We start from the raw sequence: 27,289 nt of genomic DNA on the forward strand, positions 1-27,289 counted from the left end.
ATTCCAATTACTTTTGAGGTACTACTAGCACTGTTTTTGCCATCCAGCTGGTCCTATTGCAAGAGGATAATGAGGACCACAGCAGTTGTTTTTATACTTTTCCTTGTTAAATAAGTTCAGTTGATCACCTAATCACCACCTCATTGAGTAGAATAAGGTGTGCTTGTGTTGGAATTCAACAGACATACAGAAATACAAGGCCAGAGTGAGCAAAATGTATAAAAATAAAAAAATAAAAATAAAAATGCTTTTTGCTTCTTGGGGGTTCAGAGGGTTAAAACTATTTGAAGATGAAAGTCGCAGCGTCTGCGGTCCTCATAAGGAGATTACTGTGATCCTGTCATCCAGCGCTGGACGAGGCTTCTCATTGGTTGTGAAGACGGGCGTCAAATTACGTACTTACGTACAGTACAGTACGTACGTTCTGGTACGCACAGTTCTCCAAGATGAGGCGTTTACGGGACGGTGGAGTGTACGTCAAATACTAATGTCTCCATGTTTCCTTCAGTTAATCCATATAAATCATTATAATTATATTCTTCATGTACATTTTATCTGACGTGCATTTATATGTTATTATTATTATTATTATTATTATTATTATTATTATTATTATTGTTATTATTATTAATGATATTAATATATTAATAATGTCTATCTATCTATCTATCTATCTATCTATCTATCTATCTATCTATCTATCTATCTATCTATCTATCTATCTACCTAACTAAAATAAAATAAAATGAATAATCTGACTGATAGCCAAGTTTGTGTGGAGAAAAAGGAGCCATGCATGTGATGTAAGGACAGACTGAAATATGCTAAACACAGACAGAAATTAATGCAGAGGAAGTTGACAAATTTGAACCAAAATCTCCTGGTCTTCAGAGGTTTAACAAAAAAGCATCAGTTTTATTATTTTTAATAAATTAATTAATTTAAAATACATTTTTTATTTTTATTATTTTATTATTATTATTATTTTTAACTTCTTAAGTGTCCTTGTTCTATTCTGTGTTTTTTTCTATTGTTGTTTTTATTTATGCTACCTCAGTATTTTATTTTATTTTATTCTATTGTATTTTATTGTACTTGAATACCGGACTGCTGTGACAACCGAATTTCCCTTCGGGGATGAATAAAGTAATCTATCTATCTATCCATCCATCCATCCATCCATCCATCCATCCATCCATCTATCCATCTATCTATCTATCTATCTATCTATCTATCTATCTATCTATCTATCTATCTATTTGGGAATTACGACTTTTAGAAGAGTCCTTGAAGTGCTCCCGGGGCCTATGCATCTGTCAGTGTGTGTGTGTGTGTGTGTGTGTGTGTGTGTGTGTGTGTGTGTGTGTGTGTGTGTGTGTGTGTGTGTGTGTGTGTGTGTGTGTGTAGATTATGTGGGAGGAGGGACCGCTCCTCAGCTCCTCTGCTATGAAGGACAGGTCGGCCTGGTAGCGGGCCCTGAACGCCACATATCCGTCCTCCCGGCGGCCGGACAGGCGAGATGGACTTCGTGCTGAGCGGGGTGGCGGCCTGCGGGGCCTGCCTGTTCACCAACCCGCTGGAGGTGGTCAAGACGCGCATGCAGCTCCAGGGAGAGCTGATGAGCCGGGGCTCGTACCACATCCACTACCGCAACGTGTTCCACGCTTTCTACACCATCGGGAAGGTGGACGGGCTGGCCGGGCTGCAGAAGGGGCTGGTCCCCGGACTGGTCTACCAGTTCGTCATGAATGGAGTCAGGCTGGGCTCGTACGCCGTCATCGAGTCCTCCGGTTACATCCACACTAACGGGAGGGTCAGCGCGGCTAAAACCACGGTAGCAGGAGCTGCTGCCGGGGTGGTGGGAGCCGTGATGGGGAGTCCAGTATACCTGGTCAGTTCCTTTGGTTTTCTTTACATGTTTTGGTAACGCTTTATAATAAGGTCCTTATAATAACCATTAATTAACTAGTAATAAGGCATTGTTCTCGCTTTAGGTCCGGTAGTTGCAAAAAGCATAGTTAACTTATAATAGATGAGCAATAAAGTATATTTTAAGGTAACACTTTACAATAACCATCTAAGTGATGTTTATAGATGGTTTATAGACCACCAATTATTAATCATTTACAAAATTCTATACATATTTAATCTTTAAATGTTTTCAAACAATTTCTTAAAGGTGTAAGAATCATTTTGAAATCATTTACATACTTAATATGGTGTTAAAAATGTTATAATGAGTGCAAAACTATTAATAAACTAAGAATTATAATGTAATTGTTTGTTTATGGTAAAGAAACTATCAACTTACATTAATATACCTTCTATTTGGCATTTATAAATTATAGTTCAACATTAATACATTTTCTATTTACCATTCTAAATGACCTATATATGGTTTATAAATGATGATTAAACATTAAGAAACTATCTGTTAACCCTTTATAAATGATGGTTATTGTAAAGTGTTACCTATTTTAATATCAATAAGCAAACAAAATAAGATTAATAAAGGCATGGCAAAGACATAATGGGTGGGTCATGGGTGTTTGTAATGCCATTATTAACACTTATATAAGCTTATAAACACACAATAATGTTAATAAGCATCTTGTAAGGACTTACGAGGGCCTTATTACTTGTTTATTAATGGTTATTACAAGGACCTTAATATAAAGCGTTACCCAAGTTTTTCCAGGTGTGACATTTTCAAGGTGAGCTGTCACTTGTCAAAGTAAACACAGATTGTCTCCACTGACAGGTAAAGACGCACCTGCAGAGTCAGTCTACCTCCTCTATAGCAGTTGGACATCAGCATAAACACCAGGTAACAAACAGACAAACAGACAATCATGTTGTGGTTGTTTTTAATGTGAGTGGCAGTTAGAGTTTTCCTCCTCCTCTTCCTCCCTTCAGGGGCTGGTCCACGCTCTGGCAACCATCTACAGGGAGCACGGCATTCTGGGACTGTGGAGAGGCTCCAGTGCTGCTGTACCGAGGGTCTGCGTGGGGTCAGCTGCTCAACTCTCCACCTTCTCCTCCTCCAAGGAGCTCGTCATTGACCTACAGGTTAGAAGTTTTTGCCCCTCCCTAACCCAAGCCGTTGCAGGGAGTTTTTTTGTTGTTGCTCATACGTTTTACTCACTGTGGCTTTGTATTTCACTGCAATAAGTCCTGCAGCTCTGTGGAATCAGCACAATCATGGCTCAAAGTGGATACAACTCAAAACTGTAATTTGTGCAGAATAACAGTTATGATGGCATAAATCATAAAAAAGTTGGTAACGCTTTATAACAAGGTCCTTAATAACTATTAATTAACAAGTAATAAGGCATTGTTCTCGCTTTAGGTCCGGTAGTTGCCAAAAGAGATAATGGGTGTTTGTAATGCCATTATTAACACTTATATAAGCTTATAAACACTCAATAATGTTAATAAGCATCTTGTAAGGACTTAGAAGGGCCTTATTATTTGTTAATTAATGGTTATTACAAGGACCTTAATATAAAGCGTTACCAAAAAGTTTAATTTCTCTGATAAATTAATTTTTAAAAGATGGAATGAAATTGAATTTATGTATACAACACTTTTTCAAGTGTCATTTTCAGTGAATATTTGTCACATGACTGTTTGTCATGTCTTCACATTAATGCTGAGGAGCAGAATTAAACATTTTTTAACAGGATCTAGTTATTACAAACAAATTTTACAAATTTTTGGCAGTGTTGAGAAATGTAGAATAGAGTGATTTTGACAGAAATATCACAATCTTGCACTTCGTTTGGCGTCTTTTACTAACAAAACTTTCATAACCTATGATCCATTCAAGGACCGGCGAAAAGTACAAATTTCCACGATAATTTTAGTGTTTCTGCGATAGACAGTGTGTCTTTGATTTAGAGGCCTTGCTGAGGTTTTAATCCCATCATGACAGTCTTCTAAGTTCAGCTCTGATGAGTGGAAAAAGTCTGACTGAAGGAATGTTGTTTCCACTAGGTGTGCATGTCTGCTGTATGACTGCACGCTTCAGTAATAAACATGCATGTTTTGGGGGTTTGGCATAACTCACAAAGAGCTTCTATGATTAGTTGAGCAGCTGACAAATAATCAGCAAAAAAAAAAGTTTAGTCTAGTTTATATGGTAGCAACCTGACTCTCTTTAGGTTTTGGGACAGCTTCGTATTTTGAACTTTCACTCATATGATCTAGTGTTTCCCAAACTTTTTCTCAGGATCACACTTTTTAAAAACAAATACCAGGCCTTTATCTATAAATTGTGAGAAGAGTGAATTTGTGCATTAAAAAATGAACGTTCCTGACCATTTTTACTGCCATTTCTGCATCATCTTAAAGATGTAAACCAGCAATTTGAAGTGAGTAAAAGTTTGAAAATCATAACTCAGTTTATGTTCCAATTAGATTCAATGTTAAAGCCTCAGTAGCTACAGGACAATACAGACATTCAGTGTTATCAAAAACACTTTTTGCTAGATTTGATAAGTAAATCATTGAGAAAATACTCAGCAGCTTCACTGTTCATAAAACTAATCATTAGTCACAGGCTTAAGGTCTTTTGCAGCGAGTAGACGTGTGCAGAATACTAAAGCAGTCATTGTGGTGCTGACAAAGCGTTGGGCATTGCACTCTTCTGGAATAGAAATTCGACACCTTTCACCCCCCACCTCTGGCTGGAAACATGGAGCTTACACAACGAGTGCACAGGTTTATGGGGTTCAAGTTGCTGCAGAGCCAGCTCTAATTAAAAAAACCTTTTCATAATCAAATTCAAGACTGTGACAGTCACTGAACTGTATTAAACTTGCAAGAATGTGAATAAAACAATCCTGACGTTCCTAGTTTTATAGTGTTCTTGTTCCTCTGAGCTGTTTTAATTGGCTGTTGGTTGAGGGAGGGTGCAAGTAAAAGCCTTCCAAAGAAGAAAAAGGTGTTTATCTGCTGCTTGCATGTACTGTTTATATGTCCTCTGCTGTGCATCATACATTTCTCTTTTATTTGTGTTGTAAAGCTGTGCATTTTTAACTGTTCCTACTGGAGCGTCTGCAGATACATAAGCTCTAATAATAGAACCGTTCCTCTGTTTCCCTGTATGTAGGAGAACAGGGCAGGTTAAGATTAGAAGTGGCTGCACTCAAGATGATGATGATGATGAAGATGATGTATTGGTCTCCATACCTCACCAGATTATTTGTTTCTTCCCAAGGTGTTTCCAAAGGACAGCTGGTTGGTGGCGCTGACTGCCGGCATGATCAGCAGCGTGGTGGTGGTGATGTTGATGACACCTTTCGATGTAGTGAGCACTCGGCTCTACAACCAGCCCGTGGATCATTTGGGCAAGGTGAGGACAGAGAAAAACCCCAGTTCAAATCAAAAATCTAATTTGTAGGAATAGAGACAGAACATACTAAACCCCGCCCCCACCAGCCCCTCCATTGACTTTGTATTGAGTCAAGGAGTCTAAGGTCTACGTTCAGACAGCAGGGCTTAATGCTCAATTCGGATTTTTTTGTGGAATCCGATTTTTTTGCAAGGTCGTTCACATTTCCTATTAAATGCGACTTGTATGTGATCTGCAGTGTGAACTTTAAACGTACCAAAAGTGTCCCGCATGCGCATTGGAGGACACGACGACGTCACGCGCAGCGAGCGTGCTCAGTGTTTACGGAAGTAGCGGAAAACATGGCCGCCAGCAGTAAGCCTATGTATGTATGAATGCGACCTGGCCGTTCAGACTGGAGTCGCATGTCAAAAGATCAGATATGTATCGGTTTTAGGACCACATATCCAAGTGGCCTGGATCGCATTTGAAAAAATTGGATCTGTGTCGTTCAGACTGTCATTAAAAGATCAGATGCAGGTCGCATAGGGGCGAAAAAATCTGATTTGGGTCACTTCAGGCTGCAGTCTGACCGTAGACCGTATCTGACAATTCTGTGTTTTAGCAAACAACAGAAAAATGTGTAAAAGCTGCTGTGTGGTGAAATGCACTACCAACAAGGTAAATAACCCATTATGATGTTTTTAAAATAGAAAAATGGAACTTTTAAGAGGACAAAAGTGGATACAGATGTATACAGATGTGAGCAGTTACAATGTGGAAACTTTGTGATCCTGAAACGTAACGTTAACTTATGTATGCAGTGCATTTGGTCACTAAGTCATATATCCAAAGTCAGTTTTAGGCTAACTACATTTCTGTCGATTGTGGATAATTCAGAAAGCTGTTCAGTATGAAGTAACTTAGCTTGCTAACATATAGCTACCATTAGCTTGCTAACAGCCAACTTGTCCTCTCTGGTAGATGTAGAGTGCTAAAACAATGTTTAAATCTAATGTTTTTAGCCAGAAACAGACATTTTGTTTACGTTTCAGCCCATGGTTGTGTATTGTGGAGCTCTTTCTCTGGTCCAACAGCAAGAAGACCAGTTCAGTGTCTGTCTGCAGCCTTTTGTTTCAAGATACTCCTTACCCCCAGTTTGAAATGTTCTTTTTTCCAGTGGCCTCCTGTTGGATCACATATTTTCTCGTTGTGCCTATAGGCGTGTTGTCACTGAGAACTTTTTGGAAAGCCGCTGACTGTTTTGGCTCCGCCCACTAATTAGTTCCCCTTGGCCTCTGTTCCCATACAGGTAATTTTGTATCAGCTAACCAACGGAAATAATGTGACAACAGACCAAAGCAGCAAGCAGTGCTGCCAACTTAGCGACTTTATCGCTATATTTAGCGACTATTCAGACCCTCTAGCGACTATTTTCCAAAAAAGTGACTAGCAACATCTAGCGACTTTTTCCGGTGTTATTGGAGACTTTTGGAGACTCGTTCCTACTCTTCTTAACGTGCAGCAGGCACCGTCCCAAAGCACTCACAAGCGGCCCAGTCCTCCCGCAACAGTCTCTCCCAGCTGCAGTCAGCAAAGCCGGACATGTTAACCCTATCCAACCAGCTCCGACTAGTCAGTAGTGGCTCAGAAAGTACCTGCCTCTGACTTTCAGAGGCTAAATCCCAGTCTTAATGTTTAAAGTGCTTAAGCTGACTTTCTTCTTCTCATCGTCCAGGGGCAACTCTATAAAGGATTCGCTGATTGCTTTTCAAAGACGCTGAGGAAGGAGGGCTTGATTGGACTCTACAAAGGCCTGGGAGCCTCTTATTTCCGGATCGGCCCGCACACCATTCTGTCTCTGTTCTTCTGGGACGAACTGCGCAAAATGTACCAGCAATTCAGATAACACCAAGGGACCAGGACATTAGAGAATGGGTAACTCATTAAGCTCTGAGTGCAGAGGTTGGATCTGATGAGGATGCTATTATGAGTTTAAAGGAAAACCAGGAGATGATCTCATTTCTTTATGGGAAGGCGAGAGAGCAAAGGTAACATTTTACACTCCAGTAGGAAAACACATTAGTCCAGGAAGAGGGTGAAAATGTGAAAACTGCACAGTTATGATGATAACTCACGCACTGTAGGAACCTCAGATACATGTATGTAAAACTCCTCCGTTACATCATTCCAAATTATATATAACAATCTGCACTGGAGAAAGCATCAAATGTGAGTCACAGTTTGAGGAAATGAATGGATTGTGGTAACAATCAGCAGCACAAAAACTCAAATATGAAATTCTTTCTTTGCAGAAGAAGTTCATAATGTTTTTACTCTTTAAAGTCCATTGCTGTGTTCCAATACCCATACTTACCGTACTCACTGTACTTAGCTTGAGTACGCAGGGTGTTCCGATTCCGATCGCGGTGAAAAGAAGTGTACTTAAAGGACCCGGATGTTGTACTCATAACGGTCAAAACGTTGAGTGTGGAACGATGTACACTATACGCACTCAACGGCTGCCATCTTGTCTACGTAGCGGAAGAGGCGGAGCCAGGCGGAGCTGCTCAGCTCGAAAAAAATGTTTGTAATGGCGGCCGACGACGCCGGCACATTTTCCACATTTGCTGCGTTAATGGAGCCATATTGCCGGATTGTAGAAGTAAAGATTAAACAACACAAAGGATAATTTTTTCGCCGTTTAAAGCCGGAAGTTTTTCGCGGGTGACGAGCCGCGGCGGCCGTCGCGAGCGTCATTTCCGGTAAGTGCATCACGGAGTATTAGATTTGGAACAACACTCACCTGCTGAAATCTGTGTACCTTGTGAGTGCGGATAGTGTACTGCATTTAAGTGTACTCATGGAAGTATGGGTATTGGAACACACTGCATGTTACAAAGTGCTTTTCCAAGCCGCAATGAAACCAGAAAAGGTCATAATATTGTTGTATTTTAAAAAAAACAGACAAAAACTGTAATTTAAAGCAGTGATTCCCAACAGGGGGGTCCCGACCCCTCCAGGGGGGCCCCAAAGATCCAAGGGGGGTCGCGAAGCCCTCTTTATTTTAAGGGATGTAATAAATCTAATGTGTTCAATATAGATGAGTCAACATTTAATTCATTAGTGGGACAAAAACAACTAAATAAGGGCTACATTAAATGTTTATTCATTTATTTAAATAGAAAAATCACTATAGAAAAGTTTAAAAATAAAGGCTTTATCGTGAGAATAAGGACATGTGTAACATTCCTCCTGCAGTATACACAGGTAACCTCACCTAGCGGTAACCTCACCTAGCGGTAACCTCAGCTAGCGGTAACCTCACCTAGCGGTAACCTCACCTAGTGGTAACCTCACCTAGCGGTAACCTCACCTAGCGGTAACCTCACCTAGCGGTAACCTCAGCTAGCGGTAACCTCACCTAATGGTAACCTCACCTAGTGGTAACCTCACCTAGCGGTAACCTCACCTAATGGTAACCTCAGCTAGTGGTAACCTCACCTAGTGGTAACCTCAGCTAGCGGTAACCTCACCTAATGGTAACCTCACCTAGTGGTAACCTCACCTAGCGGTAACCTCAGCTAGCGGTAACCTCACCTAATGGTAACCTCACCTAGTGGTAACCTCACCTAGTGGTAACCTCACCTAGCGGTAACCTCAGCTAGTGGTAACCTCACCTAGCGGTAACCTCACCTAGCGGTAACACAGAGCTAATGGAAAAATGGCGAAGAAAAAGGTTGGGAACCACTGATTTAAAGGAAATAAAGGGCAGTTTAAAGAGGTTAGAACTCGGGTAAAATCAGGAAAGGCTCTCAGAAAAAAAAATTAATTAGCAGGGACTTCAGATCTCACTGAAGCTGACTCTAATATCATGCAGCAGATTGTTCCAGAGCCTCGGGGCCCCCTGGTTATTGTCTGAACCAGTGAACTCAGAGCAAAATGCCTTCAAACAAAGGATAAAGCTTGTGTTGCAGAATTGCTCAAACAGGATGTGAAACAACATTTTGTAAGAATGTTCCCTGTGTACATCTTTCTGGGGAAGTGATAGTCAACAAAATTACTGTTATTTCATAAACTCAACGTCACGACTCCCATTAAAGTGAAAGAAAAAGCTAAATGATAGAAACCTGTTTTTACCTTTTTATTGGACGTTTGGAGACATAATGAAGCATAGTGGCACTTAAATTACTGTCCTGCGTATTCTTCATAATCTTATTCTCCACATTATTAGTTTTTTAACTTTTTAACTTTATAAGATTTTTCCAAAATGATATATATACAATGTAATAAAACATACCAGATAAAAGCCAAACAATGAATTCAAAATGCTAATTACAATAGGAGTATTGTAAAAGTGTTTTATACCTCGACAACAGAGACAGACACACAAAGAATTTTCACAAGCACTTTTAGGAGACTAGTTTACACACATGTAGATTGAAAATTGTAACATTAACTCTAATGTAAAGTTTTCATAACCAATACATTTTTTATGTAGCTGGTGGTTAACTTACTTGCAAAAATAGAATAGAATGCCTATTTAATGTGCTCGCTGAGTGGTAAATATAGAAAGAAAAGACAAATAAACAGCAGAAACTTCACAGATCAGCACACATATATATGCTCAAATTATGACTACATGCATATATAAGTACAAAAACAAGACTGAGTTAAAATAAAGAAGAATGTGAATGAATAATAAAGTCATTATATAGTGCCCCAAGTCCCTTTATATGGTCATAGATGTCAGGTTTCCTCAAATGAAGTTACCTGAGTACAGGTGTTTTTTATTGTGTTTTTTGTGCCGAAGTGATGGTTCAGTTTGAACTTGAAAACTAAATAAGTTGACTTTAAGTTCATGTATGATTGTATATGTGATACATAAGTGCTTCCTGTGCCAAATATTTATTTTGTAAATAGTTTATGAGCAATAACACCAACTATCTTTGGAACGTACTTCAGTTTCAGTCAGGGATTTTTCTTTTAATACTTCATTAAATCATCATTGATGCTGATCTTGAAGTATTTAGGTATTAATTTAAGTGATGATATGTTTTCCACCAGATTATTGGGCAGATAAGTTACCATTACCATCATGTGCATGTAGTAATTTTGCAGCATAAGCAGACATCAGTGTTACTTGTTTGCTTAGAATAGTTTGTTTACCTGGACAGGACATCATGAACCATTCTCCAGCATGTGAGCCACATTTGGTGCTTTCTTTCTTCATAAAGTGCACAACACTCTGCAAAGTGTGAAGGATTTAACGATACATTATTAGTGATTTCAGTAGCAACTGAACAGCTGTTAATGTGTTTGCCATGGCGTGATAAATGTACGGTAGCTTTAAAAACACATATTGTCCTCTTAGCTTCCATAACAAAACAGGAAACAAGTGTTACTTGAGTTTTTGTTCTATTATTTTGACGTTTTTCTCTCCGGATTTTACCTGCATTTTTTATATTTTCCAAGCAACTTTGTCTTCTTGATTTTATCCATTGACGCTTATTTGTATTGGCAACTATACACACAGTTTCAACATGTGTAACAGCGCGTATTCTTGTGTTCTAGCAGTATTAAGGTCAATCAACCCGACTATCATAGTCCTTCTTGATGTTACCGGATCACTAGACTATGCAAAGTTGTCTGAAACTTTGTGCCAAACTTTTGCCATTTGCTTAGTTCTTATCAAGCCAGCCATAACTTGTGCTGTTGCAAATACTAAAAATGACTCCAGATAAAAAACTGATTCTGTAAAGCCATTACTGACTAGAAGAACCCCTCGATCAGATTTTTTTCAGGGGTGGAAAACATGAACAATTACTCCTGATTCCTAACATGATGTTTTGTCCACCATGCTATTATGATTACGCCATATTTGCTAAGGAAATTTGTGCTCTGTGTAAAAGGAAATGGTAACACTTTACAATAACCATCATTTATAAATGGTAAACAGATAGTTTATTAATGTTTAATCATCATTTATAAACCATATATAGGCCATTTAGAATGGTAAATACATTATTTATTAATGATTAACTAACTAAATCATTTATAAATGACAAATAGATGGTATATTAATGTAAGTGTGTAGTTACTTTACCATTAACAAACATTTTAACATTTTTAACACCATATTAAGTATGTTAATGATTTTTGAAATGATTCATATATCTTTTAGAAATTGGTTTAAAACATTTAAAGATTCAATTTGTATAGCACTTTGTAAATGGTTAATAATTGGTCTATAAACCATCTATAAACATTACGTAGTTGGTTATTGTAAAGTGTTACCAAGGAAATGTGTGTAATTTAGGAGCATAATGAAGTAAATGACAGATGATGAATTCAAATTCATGCAAAATGCTAAATGTAGTTTTGATACCTGTGTTTGAAAATGAGTCGATTCATTTGCAGAGTCTCTGAGGATGTGTGTATCATGAAACCTCATGACAGTTTTAAGGGTCATATTAATAAACTTGGGTACATTTCATGAATGTGTTACAAAATGTGCTTCCTGTTATGGGCAGCCAATATTTCTGTGCCATTGACTTGAAGAGAAAATAAATGACTTTTTATTGACTGATGTTGTGGTGTTACCTTTTTCTAGGCTGAACTGAGTATAAGACAAAAAATAATAATTTTCTGAAGTTCATATAATGATAATGTGGATGCATCCCTGGAGGCTTACATGGCTTTAAATTAAATAAGATTTAAATTAATAACATTTCCTGCAGAAAATATGTGTGAATGCTGAAAGCTAAAAGGCTGATTCTAAACTGCAATGGGGACCTAATGTGTAAGAAGGTGAAGCAAAAGGAATGGGTCTAATTGATAAGAATCTCATTGAAAAGTTGAATAATACCAATAATTTAGTACGCGCAGTATGTGCATTGTGTGTATAATATGTGTAGTATATGCAGTATGTGCAGTATACATGTGCAGTATGCGTGTCTGCTACACATACTATACTGTATAGTATGTGTAGTATGTACAGTATCTTTGTACAGTATGTGTATGTTGTGTTTACATTATGTATAATATGTGCAGTATGTGTATAGTATGTATAATTGTATATTATGTGTAATATGTGTGTATACAATGGAGCTCTTTTCCTTTAAACATGGCAAAAGTGGTAAAGGAGGTTTTTTGTAGAAAAAGCCCTAAAAAATCTGAAAAATAACATACTAAGGTATGTAAAAATATGTTTTTTTAAAAAATGATGATAATAGGTTTTCCAAAAATGCTTAAAAATGTTTGAGAACAGTACGTTGGTACCATGATTAAACTGTAGTGTGTCCATTCATTTCAACAAATCGTCTTTTATGGCCTGAGGCGTGGGCACGTCACAACTGGTTTTGAGTCACCGCTGTGCTTTGGATAACTGGCTGCGTCATTCAGAAAGTCAGCTGTGTGAAAATACAAACAGAACATAACAGACTCACTGAGGGAAATGTAGGAGGTCCCTTTTTTATGTACACACAGATAATATTGTGTGACTGTGCCTTGAAGGTGACATTTACTGACAAAAGAGCCATTGTGGGCCAAGAAAAGAGAAAAAATGTCGTAATGGAGCCTGACAATGATGATAAAAAGGCCTACAAAATCTATATTAGCCTACAAACATCTCTAATAGGTCATAATGAGCATTTATTATTTATGATTTTGTCAGAATGCAAAAGAAAGAAATATATCCGGAAATTTGGAATTAAAAGCTTTCCTGGCTAGGGGAATTCAAAACTAGACTAAAAGTTGACAAAATGTAGAGGTTCAGGCGTCGGGCAGTAGACTTTAGTAAACTATAATGCACATTTTAGTTCACTTTCCATATGGACTTTATTACTGTGCAATATTTCTTCGGCAATGTGCAATAATTTGTGCAATAAATTGTCCTTCAATGTGCAATATATTTATGAACACTAAATAGCATCATGGCAAATTGAATTGAAGACTGTGCACCTTACCTCCCTTTGTTGCCTATGTTTTACATTATATATTTTTTTTCTTTACATTTACTTGCCTAAGCAGGTGTATGTTTATGTTTATATTGTATATCTTTTATGTATTTTATTTATTGTCGCACTGCTTTCTGGAGTCAGCTCTTAAATCTCATTGTACATGTGTATAGTGACAATAAAGGCATTCTATTCTATTCTAAAATGTCAAAACATCTTTTTTATGTCATATATAAGCTACACATTTTTACCATTGAAGAATACAAATTGCTTCAGGCCTACACCAATGAAAAATTAAAAGTAAAATATAAAGATGTAACCAATTCATTTTGTATACTCTTTAACTTTATACTTCTACTCCACTACATTTTACAGGCAAATATTGTAGTTTTTACACCACTACATTTAGCTGACAGCTTTAGTTACTTCTCAGGTCGAGATTAAACATAAAAAAACACTATCAAGAGGCATTTCATGTAAACGTCCTTGCATACAAACGTAGTGCTCAGGAAGAAGTCTAACAGGTTTAATCATGACCTTTTACAGGATTTACTGGAGCTATCGTAGCACTCTTTAATGCAGCTATTCTCAACCTTGGGGTCGGGACCCCAATTGGGGTCGCAAGATGATTTCTGGGGGTCGCCAAATCATTTTGGAAGTCAGCTCTGTCTCCACTGTGTTAAAGTGTTCATGTGTTAATGTGTTTTAGTCTTTTTGGTCACTTAATGTCTTTTTTTTTTGGTAATTTTGTTTGGCTTTTTGTCATCAATTTTGTGTCTTTTTTTTTTTATCATTTTGTGGTCAATTTGTGTCTTTTTGGTAATTTTGGGGTTTTTTGGGAAATTTTTTGTCTTTTTTTGGTCATTTCGTGTCTTTTTTGGTCATTTTGTGGTCAATTTGTGTCTTTTTGGGTCATTTTGTGTCTTTTTTTAAATCATTTTGTGGTCAATTTGTGTCTTTTTGGTAATTTTGGGGTTTTTTTGGGTCATTTTGTGTCTTTTTTTGGTCATTTTGTGATTTTTTTTGGTCATTTTGTGTCTTTTTTTACCATTTTGTGGTCAATTTGTGTCTTTTTGGTAATTTTGGGGGGGTTTTTTGGTCATTTTGTGTCTTTTTTTGGTCATTTTGTGATTTTTTGGGGTCATTTTGTGTCTTTTTTGGTCATTTTGTGGTCAATTTGTGTCTTTTTGGGTCATTTTGTGTCTTTTTTTTATCATTTTGTGGTCAATTTGTGTCTTTTTGGTAATTTTGGGGTTTTTTTGGGTCATTTTGTGTCTTTTTTGGGTCATTTTGTGTCTTTTTTGGTCATTTTGTTTCTTTTTTCTGGTCATTTTGCTTCTCTTTTGGGTGATCTGAACTGTGCGTGTGAGATTGTGTTCAGTGAGCGGGGGTCGTGGACAACATGCATGTTAAATTGGGGGTCGCGACTCAAAAAGGTTGAGAACTACTGCTTTCATGGAGCTCTCCCTTCAATGCTGTTATTGTGACATTCAATCTCCAAGATGTGAACAGAGAAATGATTGACTCGCACTCTCCTCTGCAAACCCCCTCAAGCAAAATACTTAACTACCAGCTGCTCCAGTGCCAGTACAACTTGTACCAGTGCTTAGATGAATAAATCTTTCTACGATAATGTCTGCAGGGAACGAGACTTGATGTTGGGCCTACCTGGATAAATATTGTTAAAACTGCAGGCTGAACTTTTACCTCCCCCCTCTTGCAGTGAGAACAATTACACCAACGCTGACAACAGTAACGTGGCTGCAGGTTTTTGTTCCAACCAAACAGGAGAACACTTGATACAACAAACCAGCTGAGTGAGTGAAGACGGTTCAGGTGATTGAATGAGTTGAGTCAGGCCTAAACACAAGAAAAGAGTTCTTGCAGACCTGGGAGAGAGAACAAATTTTGTCTGGTCTCAGAGCTGTTTTTCTTGTGTGGTGTCCGCCAGCCAATGTGTGATTGGTCAGAAATGTGAATGTGCTGCAGTGGGCGGGCTCTATGAATACTTCCCAGGAGTTCTACACTTGACTTTCTTGTGAAGTACAAAATGTCCTGGGCAGAACTTACCTTGTTCTTGTTCTTGCCACCTCGAGAAAAAGAACACATTTCTCTGCTCTTGCAGAATATGTATTAGACTTTACATGGATCAGTTCCATGTGCAAGAGGAGTGACTTGATTTAACTTATTCCAATTCTGTTAAACTCATCTCACATATTATCAGATGTTATATTATATAATTGAGTGGGCCATATATGTACAGTACAGGCCAAAAGTTTGGACACACACTTTCTCATTCAATGCGTTTTTCTTTATTTTCATGACAATTTACATTGTAGATTCTCACTGAAGGCATCAAAACTATGAATGAACACATATGGATAAATGTACTTAACAAAAAAAGTGTGAAATAACTGAAAACATGTCTTGTATTTTAGATTCCTCAAAGTAACCACCCTTTGCTTACTAGAATATAAGACATGTTTTCAGTTATTTCACACTTTTTAGTACATAATTCCACATGTGTTCATTAATAGTTTTGATGAATTTACAACGTCAATAGTCATGAAAATAAAGGGAACGCATTGAATGAGAAGGTGTGTCCAAACTTTTGGCCTGTACTGTATATCTGTGTAAGATTATGCACTCAGTATGACCTCATGTCAAGTTAGAAATGTAAATGTTTCTTTAAGAAATCACAATATTTCAATAAATTGTCAAACCAGTGTCAAATCTTCAATAGAATAGTTTTGGGTTGGTCATATCTGCAACTTTAAAGTGTTATCTTAATTTTCATTTTCTTATGCAACATGAAAAAAACATCAGATGTTTTTTCCTCTGCACACCTGGAAACATCACTGATCATTTTTAGATGTGCAGATGAAAATGCTTTCATGTCAAGTGGCTTTATCAGATTGAACATTGTCACATTTCTATGACATACAGTACAGGCCAAAAGTTTGGACACACCTTCTCATTCAATGCGTTTCCTTTATTTTCATGACTATTTACATTGTAACTTCATCAAAACTATGAATGAACACATATGGAATTATGTACTTAACAAAAAAAGTGTGAAATAACTGAAAACATGTCTTATATTCTAGTAAGCAAAGGGTGGTTACTTTGAGGAATCTAAAATACAAGACATGTTTTCAGTTATTTCACACTTTTTTTGTTAAGTACATAATTCCATATGTGTTCATTCATAGTTTTGATGCCTTCAGTGAGAATCTACAATGTAAATAGTCATGAAAATTAAGAAAAACGCATTGAATGAGAAGGTGTGTCCAAACTTTTGGCCTGTACTGTAAAAGACCAGATTGTGGCTCAACAGTTGGGCTGTGAGCGCCATCTGGTGGATATTTTAAGTACTACTGACCAGCTGGGAGCAAACAAACCTGTGGTTCAGAATCACCTGCTGCAGCAAATATGTTAAGAAGAAACTTCTTGGGGTAAAGCGTGTACCATAGAGGCCTTGGGTTCAAATCCAACTCGGAGCACTCTCCCGCATGTCTTCTCCTCTTTCACACTATCAATAAAGCATTGAAAAATGGCCCAAAAATATCTTTTAAAAAAGAAATAACTTCTTGTTTGACAACTACAAACTACACCAAGCAGCATATGGAAAAGACAACCTGGTCTCACAGGAATCCGTGAAATAGCCACGGATTTCGCTTAACTCAAAATCCGTGGAATAGCCATGGATTCACTCAAATTTCCGTGAAACTGACACGGATTTCGCTACAATGCAAGTTAATGACAGTCATATCCCGTGGCTATTGGTTTGTTCCAAGTCACGTGACTTTCAAGGTCCCAGCAGTCAGAATAAAAAACATGGTTCTCTCATTTTTAGTGAAAAATCAATATTTTGACTTAGTTTCTGCATAAAAATGGATTTTGATCACATTTGTAGCGAGAAATATGTTTTATTTTCTAAATATTCACTCAGTGAATGTACATAATCACTTTGTATGTTGGAATAGCCACGGGATATGACTGTCATTAACTTGCATTGTAGCGAAATCCGTGTCAGTTTCACGGAAATTTGAGCGAATCCGTGGCAATTCCACGGATTTTGAGTTAAGCGAAATCCGTGGCTATTTCACGGATTTCTGTGAGACCATGTTGGGAAAAGAAGAACTCAGTCCCATGGGATCACATATTTCATTATTATCTCTGAAGTGTAAAAACAGGGGTGAAATTTGTGCTTGTAACTCATTTCAGTGTCCCTCCCACAGACAGGAAATGTAAATATGTATTCGTCTTTTAGACTTTGTGAAACCTCACTGTTGATAATATTACTGCATACATATTTAAATATATACATACACAAAATATTTTTACAGCTACGAAAACCCTTTACACGTTCTGCATGCAAAACCTTTTCTCACATTGACAAAAATACTTCTACAGCTGCCAAACGTTTTTTTTAAACTCATTCACAAAATTCAGATAAGTAAAAAACATTTTTTATTCTCTCCTCCTCACAATAATTCAAAACCAACAGCGAAGTTATATTTAAAATGTATAGAATGACTGTATAGCATTTACACAGACACACACAGCACATGACGCGTCTTAAAGTAGACATGAATGTAGTAGCATGTGTAACAGGCATATTTGTACAAATAACACTGCACTGAAAAAAGAATCAACTTAATTGAATTGTTTCATTTGGTAACACCTAAATGAACTAAGTTCTTTCAAATTAATTTAAAATCAATTGTGTTAATCTAAAGATATATATATATATATATATATAAAAATCTTTCCTTCCACATGCCATCACCCTGTACAATAACAAATAGTCTGGTTCATTACATACCGTCGTTATGCACTTTATGTGTTTTTTATGCACACTGTTCATTGCACCTTATTTGTTTCATAGCACCAACATTTTTATACTGCATATTCATATTTATTCTGCACTGAAATTCTACTCCTTAATACATACTCCTTCTTTAGACACTTTATTTGTATTTTTACATTACATTTTATTGTATTTTTTATATTTCATTGCTTGAAGTATGCCTAGGTTGTTCTTTTTATTTAATTATTTAATTGTGTTGTTATTGTCTCTGTGTGTAATGCTGCTGCTACACTGTAATTTCCCAGCTTGGGATAAATAAAGTCTATCTATCTATCTATCTATCTATCTATCTATCTATCTATCTATCTATCTATCTATCTATCTATCTATCTATCTATCTATCTATCTAACTTATTAAATTAATTTGAAAGAACTTAATTCATTTAGGTGTTACCAAATGAAGTTTGTGTAAACATTTCCTGCTACATCTGTGCTGTCTTTGAGTTAGTAACATGCCAACAACTTGCGTAGAAGCACGAAACATTTCTTGAATGACAGGAAGAATTTTCATATTATGATATATGATGTCTCCTCTAACCAATCTTCATTTTCGTGGCGGTGCTGTTCCTGTAGCAGAGGACCTGAGTCAGCAGAACACAGCTGAGGCAGACGGACAGTGTGTGTGACAGGGTGGTAAACAAGCTTTCTGTCTCCTAAAAGACACATTTAAAGCAGTTAGTAAAGACAACAATGACAGAAAAATAAACAAAAATAAATGAAATAAGAATCTTTTATATGAGAGAAAATGAAAAAAAAGTATCAAAAGTCTAATCAAAAATGCCTTTTGTGCAAAATGACAGAAATCATAACACATTTTTTAAAATTGATCTCAACAACACTTTTCCAAGTATCATGAATATTGGAAAACATTGTCTTCAAATGTTTTATATAGTGAACTATTTGCATATTACAGCCTCTACTTGGAACCTCTCCTGTCCTCTCCTCTCAGCTCTGTGTAAACAGCCTCTCCTGTCCTCTCCTCTCAGCTCTGTGTAAACAGCCTCTCCTCTCCTCTGAGCTCTGTGTAAACAGCCTCTTCTGTCCTCTCCTCTTGGTATGAGTAGTGTATATACACAGCTTTGCAGCTCTGTTTATCTTTGTGTGTAATTCATGATTGCGTACCTGCAGAGACACAAAGATAGAACCCAGAGACCCGGTCCACGACAGGAACACAGACAGAGTGGACAGCTGGCCTGTGTTGCTGTTACAGTAGTTAGTTCGAGCCTGGAGACCCTGGAAACAACAAAATCAAGTAAATGTATTCAGTCACTGTGCATGTTTTACAGCCCATTTAAAGTGTGAATACCAAACTCCAACATTACTTCGCTACAAGTAAAATTCATGCATTCAATACCTTAAATAAAGGTAAAAAAGTATCAGCACCAAAATGTACTTAAAGTCTCAAAAGCAAAAGCTTTCAACATGCAGAATAGACAGATTTTTATATACAGTACAGGCCAAAAGTTTGGACACACCTTCTCATTCAATGCGTTTCCTTTATTTTCATGACTATTGACATTTTAGATTCATCAAAACTATTAATGAACACATGTGGAATTATGTACTTAACAAAAAAGTGTGAAATAACTGAAAACATGTCTTATATTCTAGTAAGCAAAGGGTGGTTACTTTGAGGAATCTAAAATACAAGACATGTTTTCAGTTATTTCACACTTTTTTTGTTAAGTACATAATTCCATATGTGTTCATTCATAGTTTTGATGCCTTCAGTGAGAATCTACAATGTAAATAGTCATGAAAATAAAGAAAAACGCATTGAATGAGAAGGTGTGTCCAAACTTTTGGCCTGTACTGTATATATTCTACATATATTATTGGATTATTATTATTATGATTGATGCATTTAAGTAAGCAGCATTTTTCTGTTATCAGGGAAGGACTCATTTTGACTACATAATATACTGCCACGTGGTTTAATTTATAAAAATGCAAAAAAAAAATGCTGTTAAATGTTAAATGCTATTAAATCTTGACCTGAAAAGTAACTAGTAGCTGAAGCTGGCAGCTTAATGTAGTGGAATAAAAAGTACAATATTAGTGGAGAAAAACCATAAAGTTACATAAATGGAAATACTCAAGTACAAAATTGTACTTAAGTACAGTAAATGTGGAGTTTAACTAAGTACATTTACTCCACAGATCACCGAAAGCTGTACAGACAAGAGAAGCCACTGAGTTGTTTTTTTTGTTGTTGTTTTTTTTAAGATATTTTTTGCCCATTTTTCAAGGCTTTATTTGATAGTGTGAGCCACTGAGTTTTTACCTTGCTTGCAACTAAAGCAGCCAAACTGGAGGCCTGCATCACTGAGGCTACTGCTGCAGCTGCGTACGAGCCCAAAAGGAACATTAAACCGCCGTAAACCAAGAGGAGCAGCATTCCTGCCGCACAAAAAAAACACAAGATTATATTTTATGAAGAATTTTATGCACAAGAAAAAAATGCCACAGAAGAAACACTGACACTAAACACAAACCTAAGTGTTCACTGACTTAAAGCAGGTTTTTAAAATAATTATCTCAACATAAAACAATTCGATAGAGCCGTTTTAATTTTTTAACAGAATTGTTGTCATTGTTCTTAGATCAAAAGGTTCTTGTGAGAAGTTAATGAGTCCACAAGGTGGCGCTCCAGGAAAGTACTGAGCAAAAAGATGAAAGAGCGTCATTAGCTGATTAACCATGCTTAACATTTAATAACAACGACCACACACAAGCTTTTTAGTAGCCAGACTTATAAATGATCACATTTGACTTCTTCTCACTAATAAAACACAACATAAAGGATATTCTGTGCTTTTCTAAATTACTAAATTTAATACACAAAGATGATTTATTACACCCAGACTAATAGCAGTGGTACAAACTTCTGCAAACCAGCAGTTATTGGTATTGCAACATGTGTTATTTTACTACTGTACAGTTTCTTATTTTGTTTTTGTACAGCCACTTAATTTGAATCAAACAGGTTTCATCCTGTTGTAGCGTTGTCTACATATAATTTATCATAACCTTTCTCAATACTTATGCATTCTAAATGTAATTCCTGTACTGACATGCACCAAATGATATTTGGACTGTTGATAGATCCATCTGTGTGAGGCACATTTAGTTAGAGCAGGTGGTTTAATGCAAACATGACTGGTACAAGTGGTGCATTGTAGTGGCTTACAATGATTAACATCCTCAGGAAGTCCCCAGGAAGTCAAAGTATGTCACACACACACACACACACACACACACACACACACACACACACACACACACACACACACACTTACATATATACATACACATACATACATATACATACACACATACATATATATATGTATGTATGTGTATGTTGTATGTGTGTATGTATATATATATATATATATATATATATATATATATATATATATGCACACATACATACACACATACATACACACACACACACACACACACACACACATATACATACACATACACACATATATATATATATATATATATATATACATACACACACAACATACACATACATACACACACACACACATATACATACACACATATATACATACACACATACATACAAACACATACACACACATATATATACATACATACATAGTACACATACACACATACATACATATATATATCATAGACTGTATAAAATATATATATACATACACACACACACACACACACATACATACATACATACATACATACATACATACATATATATATATATACAGACACACATACATACATACATACATACATACATACATACATACATACATACATACATACATACATACATACATACATACATACATACATTAATTATTTGGGAAGTGTATTGGGGAGAGGTGCAGCTAACCTGTGAGGGTTTCTCCACGGTAATGCAGGATAAGGAAGACAATTGCTGCAGTCTGAGCCAAAGTGACGAGCCTCTCACCCCAGGCACTGTGGAAAATAAAGTAAAAGGCCACATCTATAATAACAGTTACATGATGTCAGCTGCAAAACAACTACCAAACATAATTATCTGCAACGCATTTACATTTATGACCTCACAGTTGTAAAACCTGACAGGACGCACATTGAGGCGTGTGCGTTGAAATATTGATTGGACGGATGCGACCAGTGCACACCCAGTGGCTTGTGCAAACAGCCGATGAGTCACAGGTTGATAAACCATGAGAAAACAGCTTGTTAACTGAGCTAGAACACGTTTGTTAGCATTGGGGTTAGTTTCTAGCATCTCAGAATTGGATGAAGTCCTGTGATTTAACCCTCTGAACCCGTCAGAGGGATTAAAACATGTTTTCTTTGAAAGATCGCCAAAAATACAACATTTATCAGAGAAAGAAACAGTAAAAACAGGCATTATCATCGCAATTTGAACTTTCCAACAGTCCTGGAACAGATAATAGGTTACGAAAGCTTCCATCAGATGAATGAAGCTTAAAAATTTCACTTTATTCTCATGTCTTATTTAAAACAGCACATACAATAAACCGTTTGTAATAACTAGATCCTGTTAAAAACATTAAATTCTGCTCCTCAGCGACACTGTGAAGCCATGATTGATTCTGCTGAGACGAACGGTCACGTGACAAATATTCACTAAAAAAAAATCTGTTTACACAGAGCAGAGAGGAGAGGACAGGAGAGGTTGCAAGTCGAGGTTGTAAAAATGCAAATAGTTCAATATGTATAGGACTTTTTTCCCCAACTTTCATGATGCTTGTGTCAAGTGTTGAATATATGAATTTCATTTTTTTCCAATTTAAAAAAAATAATTTATCAGAAAAAGATTTATGTCATTATAACTGTTAATATGCAAAAAAAAAAAAAAAAAACTTTTGAGTTGTCACACTTCACAACATTATTGTGCTGATTCCACAACACTGCATGATTTATAAATTTCATATATTGCAGTGAAAAATGAGGCCACAGTGAGTAAAATGTAAAAAGAGCAAAAAACACCCTGAACTAGCTAGTTGGTGTTCAGATTGTAAAGAACACTGGAGTGTCAAGAGTTCAAAAAACAGTGTTGGTTTCGAAATCTAAAATCAAGAAGTTATTGGAACTGTTGCAACATGATTATGAAATAAAACATGCGACTCTGATGTCACTAAACTACTCGTGGACTGATCTGAGAACTTATTGTAGGAGCCATATATTGCTATATTGATTAATTATTTTGTGTTTAATTTGTTTAGTCCTGTTGCCATGGTTTCGGGCCATGTGAGCACCGTAGTTGACAGCTCACAGGTGGGTTAAATCAGAGTGTGCTTCACCTGCACGGGTGAAGGGAGCGGCGAGTGTAGGAAGCCGTAATTTTTGTTGACCGCTTTTGTTATCATTTTGTAATCTGCTTCAATACACAATTAACATCTACAAGTGCGTGTAAAGCCGCTGAGAATCATTAAAACAACTTAAAACTTCCCTGGACTCGGTGTGCTTCCTTGGAGCAGCAGCAGCGCGTCATATCAATATACAGGACCTATTCTCTGCCTCACAAGCGGCTTTAAGGAACGGGAAAGCCGCAATACTTATGATTGTTAAATACATACAAGAGGGGGAAGTTGTTGGCCATGGCGTACACCACAGGACACGATAAGGCATACAGCTGCAGCAGCGCAGAGCTCAGACTGAGGCCCTCTGCACTTCTTCTCCACAGGATCTTTAACAGCTGAGGGAGCGGTGCTGCAGGGAGAGGACAGACAACGGCAACTTTATTCATAAAGAACATTAAAAGACCAAATATGGCATAGGCATTGAAATGGGCAAGAGGGAGCGAACATCAACACAATCAAATATAAAAAGAAAGATTGAGATGCAGTTAGTGGATGTTGTGATCAGTAATCAATCTGAATGAATGAATGCTTGTTAAAAAACAACAAAAAAAGACAACAAAATAAAATCATGTTTTTACAAAAGAATCCATCAGACAGCAACCGAAAAAGGAATAGGCTGAAGCCCCACTAAAGGCTTATTTTTGCCTCTCCTGTACCATCTACATTACATTATATACATTACATTAACTGAGTAATTCACATTGTTACAAAACACATGATACCTTAAACTGAAAAATCTAATTCAACCAAATTTCATTGTAACCCTTGATAATTTTAGATTTTAAAGTCTTCTTGAAAACTAACATAGAATTACACATCTTTATTTCATCATTTAGTCCATTAATCCATCATTTTACACCCAAAACTGACACACATCTGTATTTAAGATTAGTTCTGACTTTCTGAGTTTCAAACATTAGCATTAACCCCCTTAAGTTATAAATCCCCTGCCTTAATTTAAACATTTTTTGAATACAAACAGGAATTGACATGTTTACCACTCGAAACATAATTTCTAATGTTTTTGAATGTACAATGTCCTGAAATTTCAACGTGTGTGATCTTATAAATAAAATAAATAAATATGTAAACAATAATGTGTAAAACAATGCCATCGCTGGAATAAAGCTTCCAATTATTAATATCAAATTGCAGTGTTTACTTCAGTGCAGGCTTTGTCTGTCAAAGTAAATGCTATTTTTTAAAAAGGTGCTAGAGAAATAAAGTTATAATTATACTGTGGTATAATTCAGTTGTGTAATGTCTTTGCTTCTGCATAACTGACACGCTGATGTGGAGTTTTTTTCTGATATCGACACTGACACAGCTGTTAGTAGTCAACGGTGGGAATTAATTGGACTAGTGTACTTTAGTTTACTTTTGAGGAACTTACTTTTGAGGAACTCTAGCAAAGATTGTACTTCTAACTCCTCTACATTTATTTCAATATATATTTTTGCAGATTCAGATTCCTAATGCAACATATAACCAACACATGCATGCTGATATATTATTATAGATTAAGCTTCCCAGAAGTGTTTAAAGTAATTCAAATGACCTTTATCAGCTACGACATTAAAGTGACGAACACATTGATGCATTAATAAATACAATCCAACATATATATTATTCTAAAATTTTTGCACAATGAGTTCTTTTATTTTTGGTACTTTAAAGAAAAAAAATAAGTAAATAGACATTTACAATTGTCATATTCTTTATACTTATAATACATTCCTGCAAAATGTATAAATAAAATAATAATAAAGGTGGAAAGAGTAAATAAAAATAGAGAAATTAATTAATTAAAAAAATAAAAGAAAGGAGAATTGGAAAATATTAGTAGTAGATTAGTCAGGGTTATATCATAAATAAATACCTACATATATCTACATTTAATATATTTTTGGTACTTTAAGTACATTTTTATGCTATTTTTTTTTTGGCCTTTTATGTTGAAGGACTTTAAGTATATCAACATTGTTGCACTGTTAATTAATTAAAATTATCTGAGCACTTCTTCCACCATTGTGAGCCTCAGGTACTGCCAGGTCACATAAAGTTTGATTGATCAAAGAGATCCCATCAGTAATGATCAATCACGGTGAGAAGAGATATTTTTGTTTATTGTTTGTGATGCCCTGCTGCTGCTGTCACGTAATTAAATCCAGTGGTGGAATGTAACTAAGTACATTTACTCAAGTACTGTACTTAAGTACAATTTTGAGGTATTTGTACTTTACTTGAGTATTTTTATTTCATGTAACTTTATACTTATACTCCACTACATTTTGAGGTAAATATTGTACTTTTTACTCCACTACATTTAGTTGACAGCTTTAGTTACTTTACAGGTTGAGATATAACATAAAATATAAGATCAATTTAAAGTGATTAGACATATTTTTAATTTAACCTCATAACAGTATTTTAAATAGATACAATGAGCCCTGTCTTTACTAAATTAAAACACTGGTTACATAAAAGGCACATTACAAATAATGTAATAAGATATTTAGAATATATAAAACAATCTGAGTGGGTCCATTCTGCATAACAAATACTTTTACTTTTGATACTTTAAGTACATTTTGATGCTGATACTTTTGTACTTTTACTTGAGTAAGTTTTGAATGCAGGACTTTTACTTGTAGTGGAGTAATTTCACAGTGTTGTATTAGTCCTTTTACTTAAGTAAGGGATCTGAATACTTCCCCCAACACTGATTAAATCAGATTTAAAGTCTTACCCAGGAATGTGTCCAGTATGATCCATAATCCGACAATTCTGTTCATTGCAAACTTTAAGCAAGGCACTGAAATAAACATAAATAAAAACATATTAAAACAAGCAGATAAAGTAGATGTTCAAATGCTATTTATGTGGAAATCTATGTGTCTAAAATATGAGTTTGTAAACGTTAAGAATAGCCCAAATATAGCCCAAATATAGCACATACATACATAACAGTTTAAGGTTAGAAAACAACAAGCTGTACACGTTGAACCCCCCGCCCCCAACGCCTCGCGCACATCTGCAAACATTTCTTCCGCAACATTTCACGCTATTGACCTTAATTTCGCCACGAGTCTCACCGTGCACGTGCAATTTGACCACAAGCTCTTCGTAACATTTTTCTGGCATTAAAAAGGTAACCAGGAAGTTTTTGATGGGAGCAGCGGCCATGGTGGGTCAGCTGTAGCCAGAAACACTGCTCGGTGGAGCAGGGGGAGTGGTCCAAAGGTTCCCCAGCAGAGAGGACACAGAGCCCGGACAGCTCGCTCTTATCTCTGAGGGGTTCAACTTCGTGGGGAAAACACGTCCCCTAAAGCAGTGATTCCCAACAGGGGGGTCACGACCCCCCCAGGGCGGCGCCAAAGATCCACGGGGGGTCGCGAAGCCCTCTTGATTTTAAGGGATGTAATAAATCTAATGTGTTAAATATAGATGAGTCAACATTTAATTCATTAGTGGGATAAAAACAACTAAATAAGGGCTACGTTAAATGTTTATTCATTTATTTAAATAGAAAAATCACTATAGAAAAGTTTAAAAATAAAGGCTATATCGCGAGAATAAGGACATGTGTAACCTCACCTAGAGGTAACCTCACCTAGCGGTAACCTCACCTAGCGGCAACCTCACCTAGTGGTAACCTCACCTAGCGGTAACCTCACCTAGCGGCAACCTCACCTAATGGTAACCTCACCTAGCGGCAACCTCACCTAATGGTAACCTCACC

At 36.4% G+C, this 27,289-nt stretch overlaps 2 protein-coding genes across 2 annotated transcripts; one reads left to right on the forward strand and one right to left on the reverse strand.

Annotated features, from left to right (window-relative positions):
* The first annotated feature begins 1,402 nt into the window (after positions 1-1,402).
* slc25a35 (solute carrier family 25 member 35) lies at positions 1,403-8,701 on the forward strand. Its single transcript, XM_059351743.1, has 5 exons — positions 1,403-1,891; positions 2,762-2,827; positions 2,917-3,069; positions 5,222-5,356; positions 7,074-8,701. The coding sequence occupies exons 1-5, from the start codon at positions 1,520-1,522 to the stop codon at positions 7,242-7,244; spliced, it is 897 nt and encodes a 298-aa protein (XP_059207726.1). The 5' UTR covers positions 1,403-1,519; the 3' UTR covers positions 7,245-8,701.
* An 8,584-nt stretch (positions 8,702-17,285) lies between these two features.
* Positions 17,286-26,808, reverse strand: LOC131986679 (mannose-P-dolichol utilization defect 1 protein-like). The gene is made up of 7 exons (XM_059351744.1): positions 26,643-26,808; positions 26,297-26,362; positions 23,764-23,896; positions 22,062-22,147; positions 20,451-20,566; positions 19,289-19,399; positions 17,286-18,819 (listed from the first exon to the last, which is right to left on the reverse strand). The coding sequence occupies exons 1-7, from the start codon at positions 26,731-26,733 to the stop codon at positions 18,700-18,702; spliced, it is 723 nt and encodes a 240-aa protein (XP_059207727.1). The 5' UTR covers positions 26,734-26,808; the 3' UTR covers positions 17,286-18,699.
* Positions 26,809-27,289: the final 481 nt, after the last annotated feature.

The sequence above is a fragment of the Centropristis striata genome, chromosome 15, assembly GCF_030273125.1.
Source record: "Centropristis striata isolate RG_2023a ecotype Rhode Island chromosome 15, C.striata_1.0, whole genome shotgun sequence".
NCBI lineage: Eukaryota > Metazoa > Chordata > Actinopteri > Perciformes > Serranidae > Centropristis > Centropristis striata.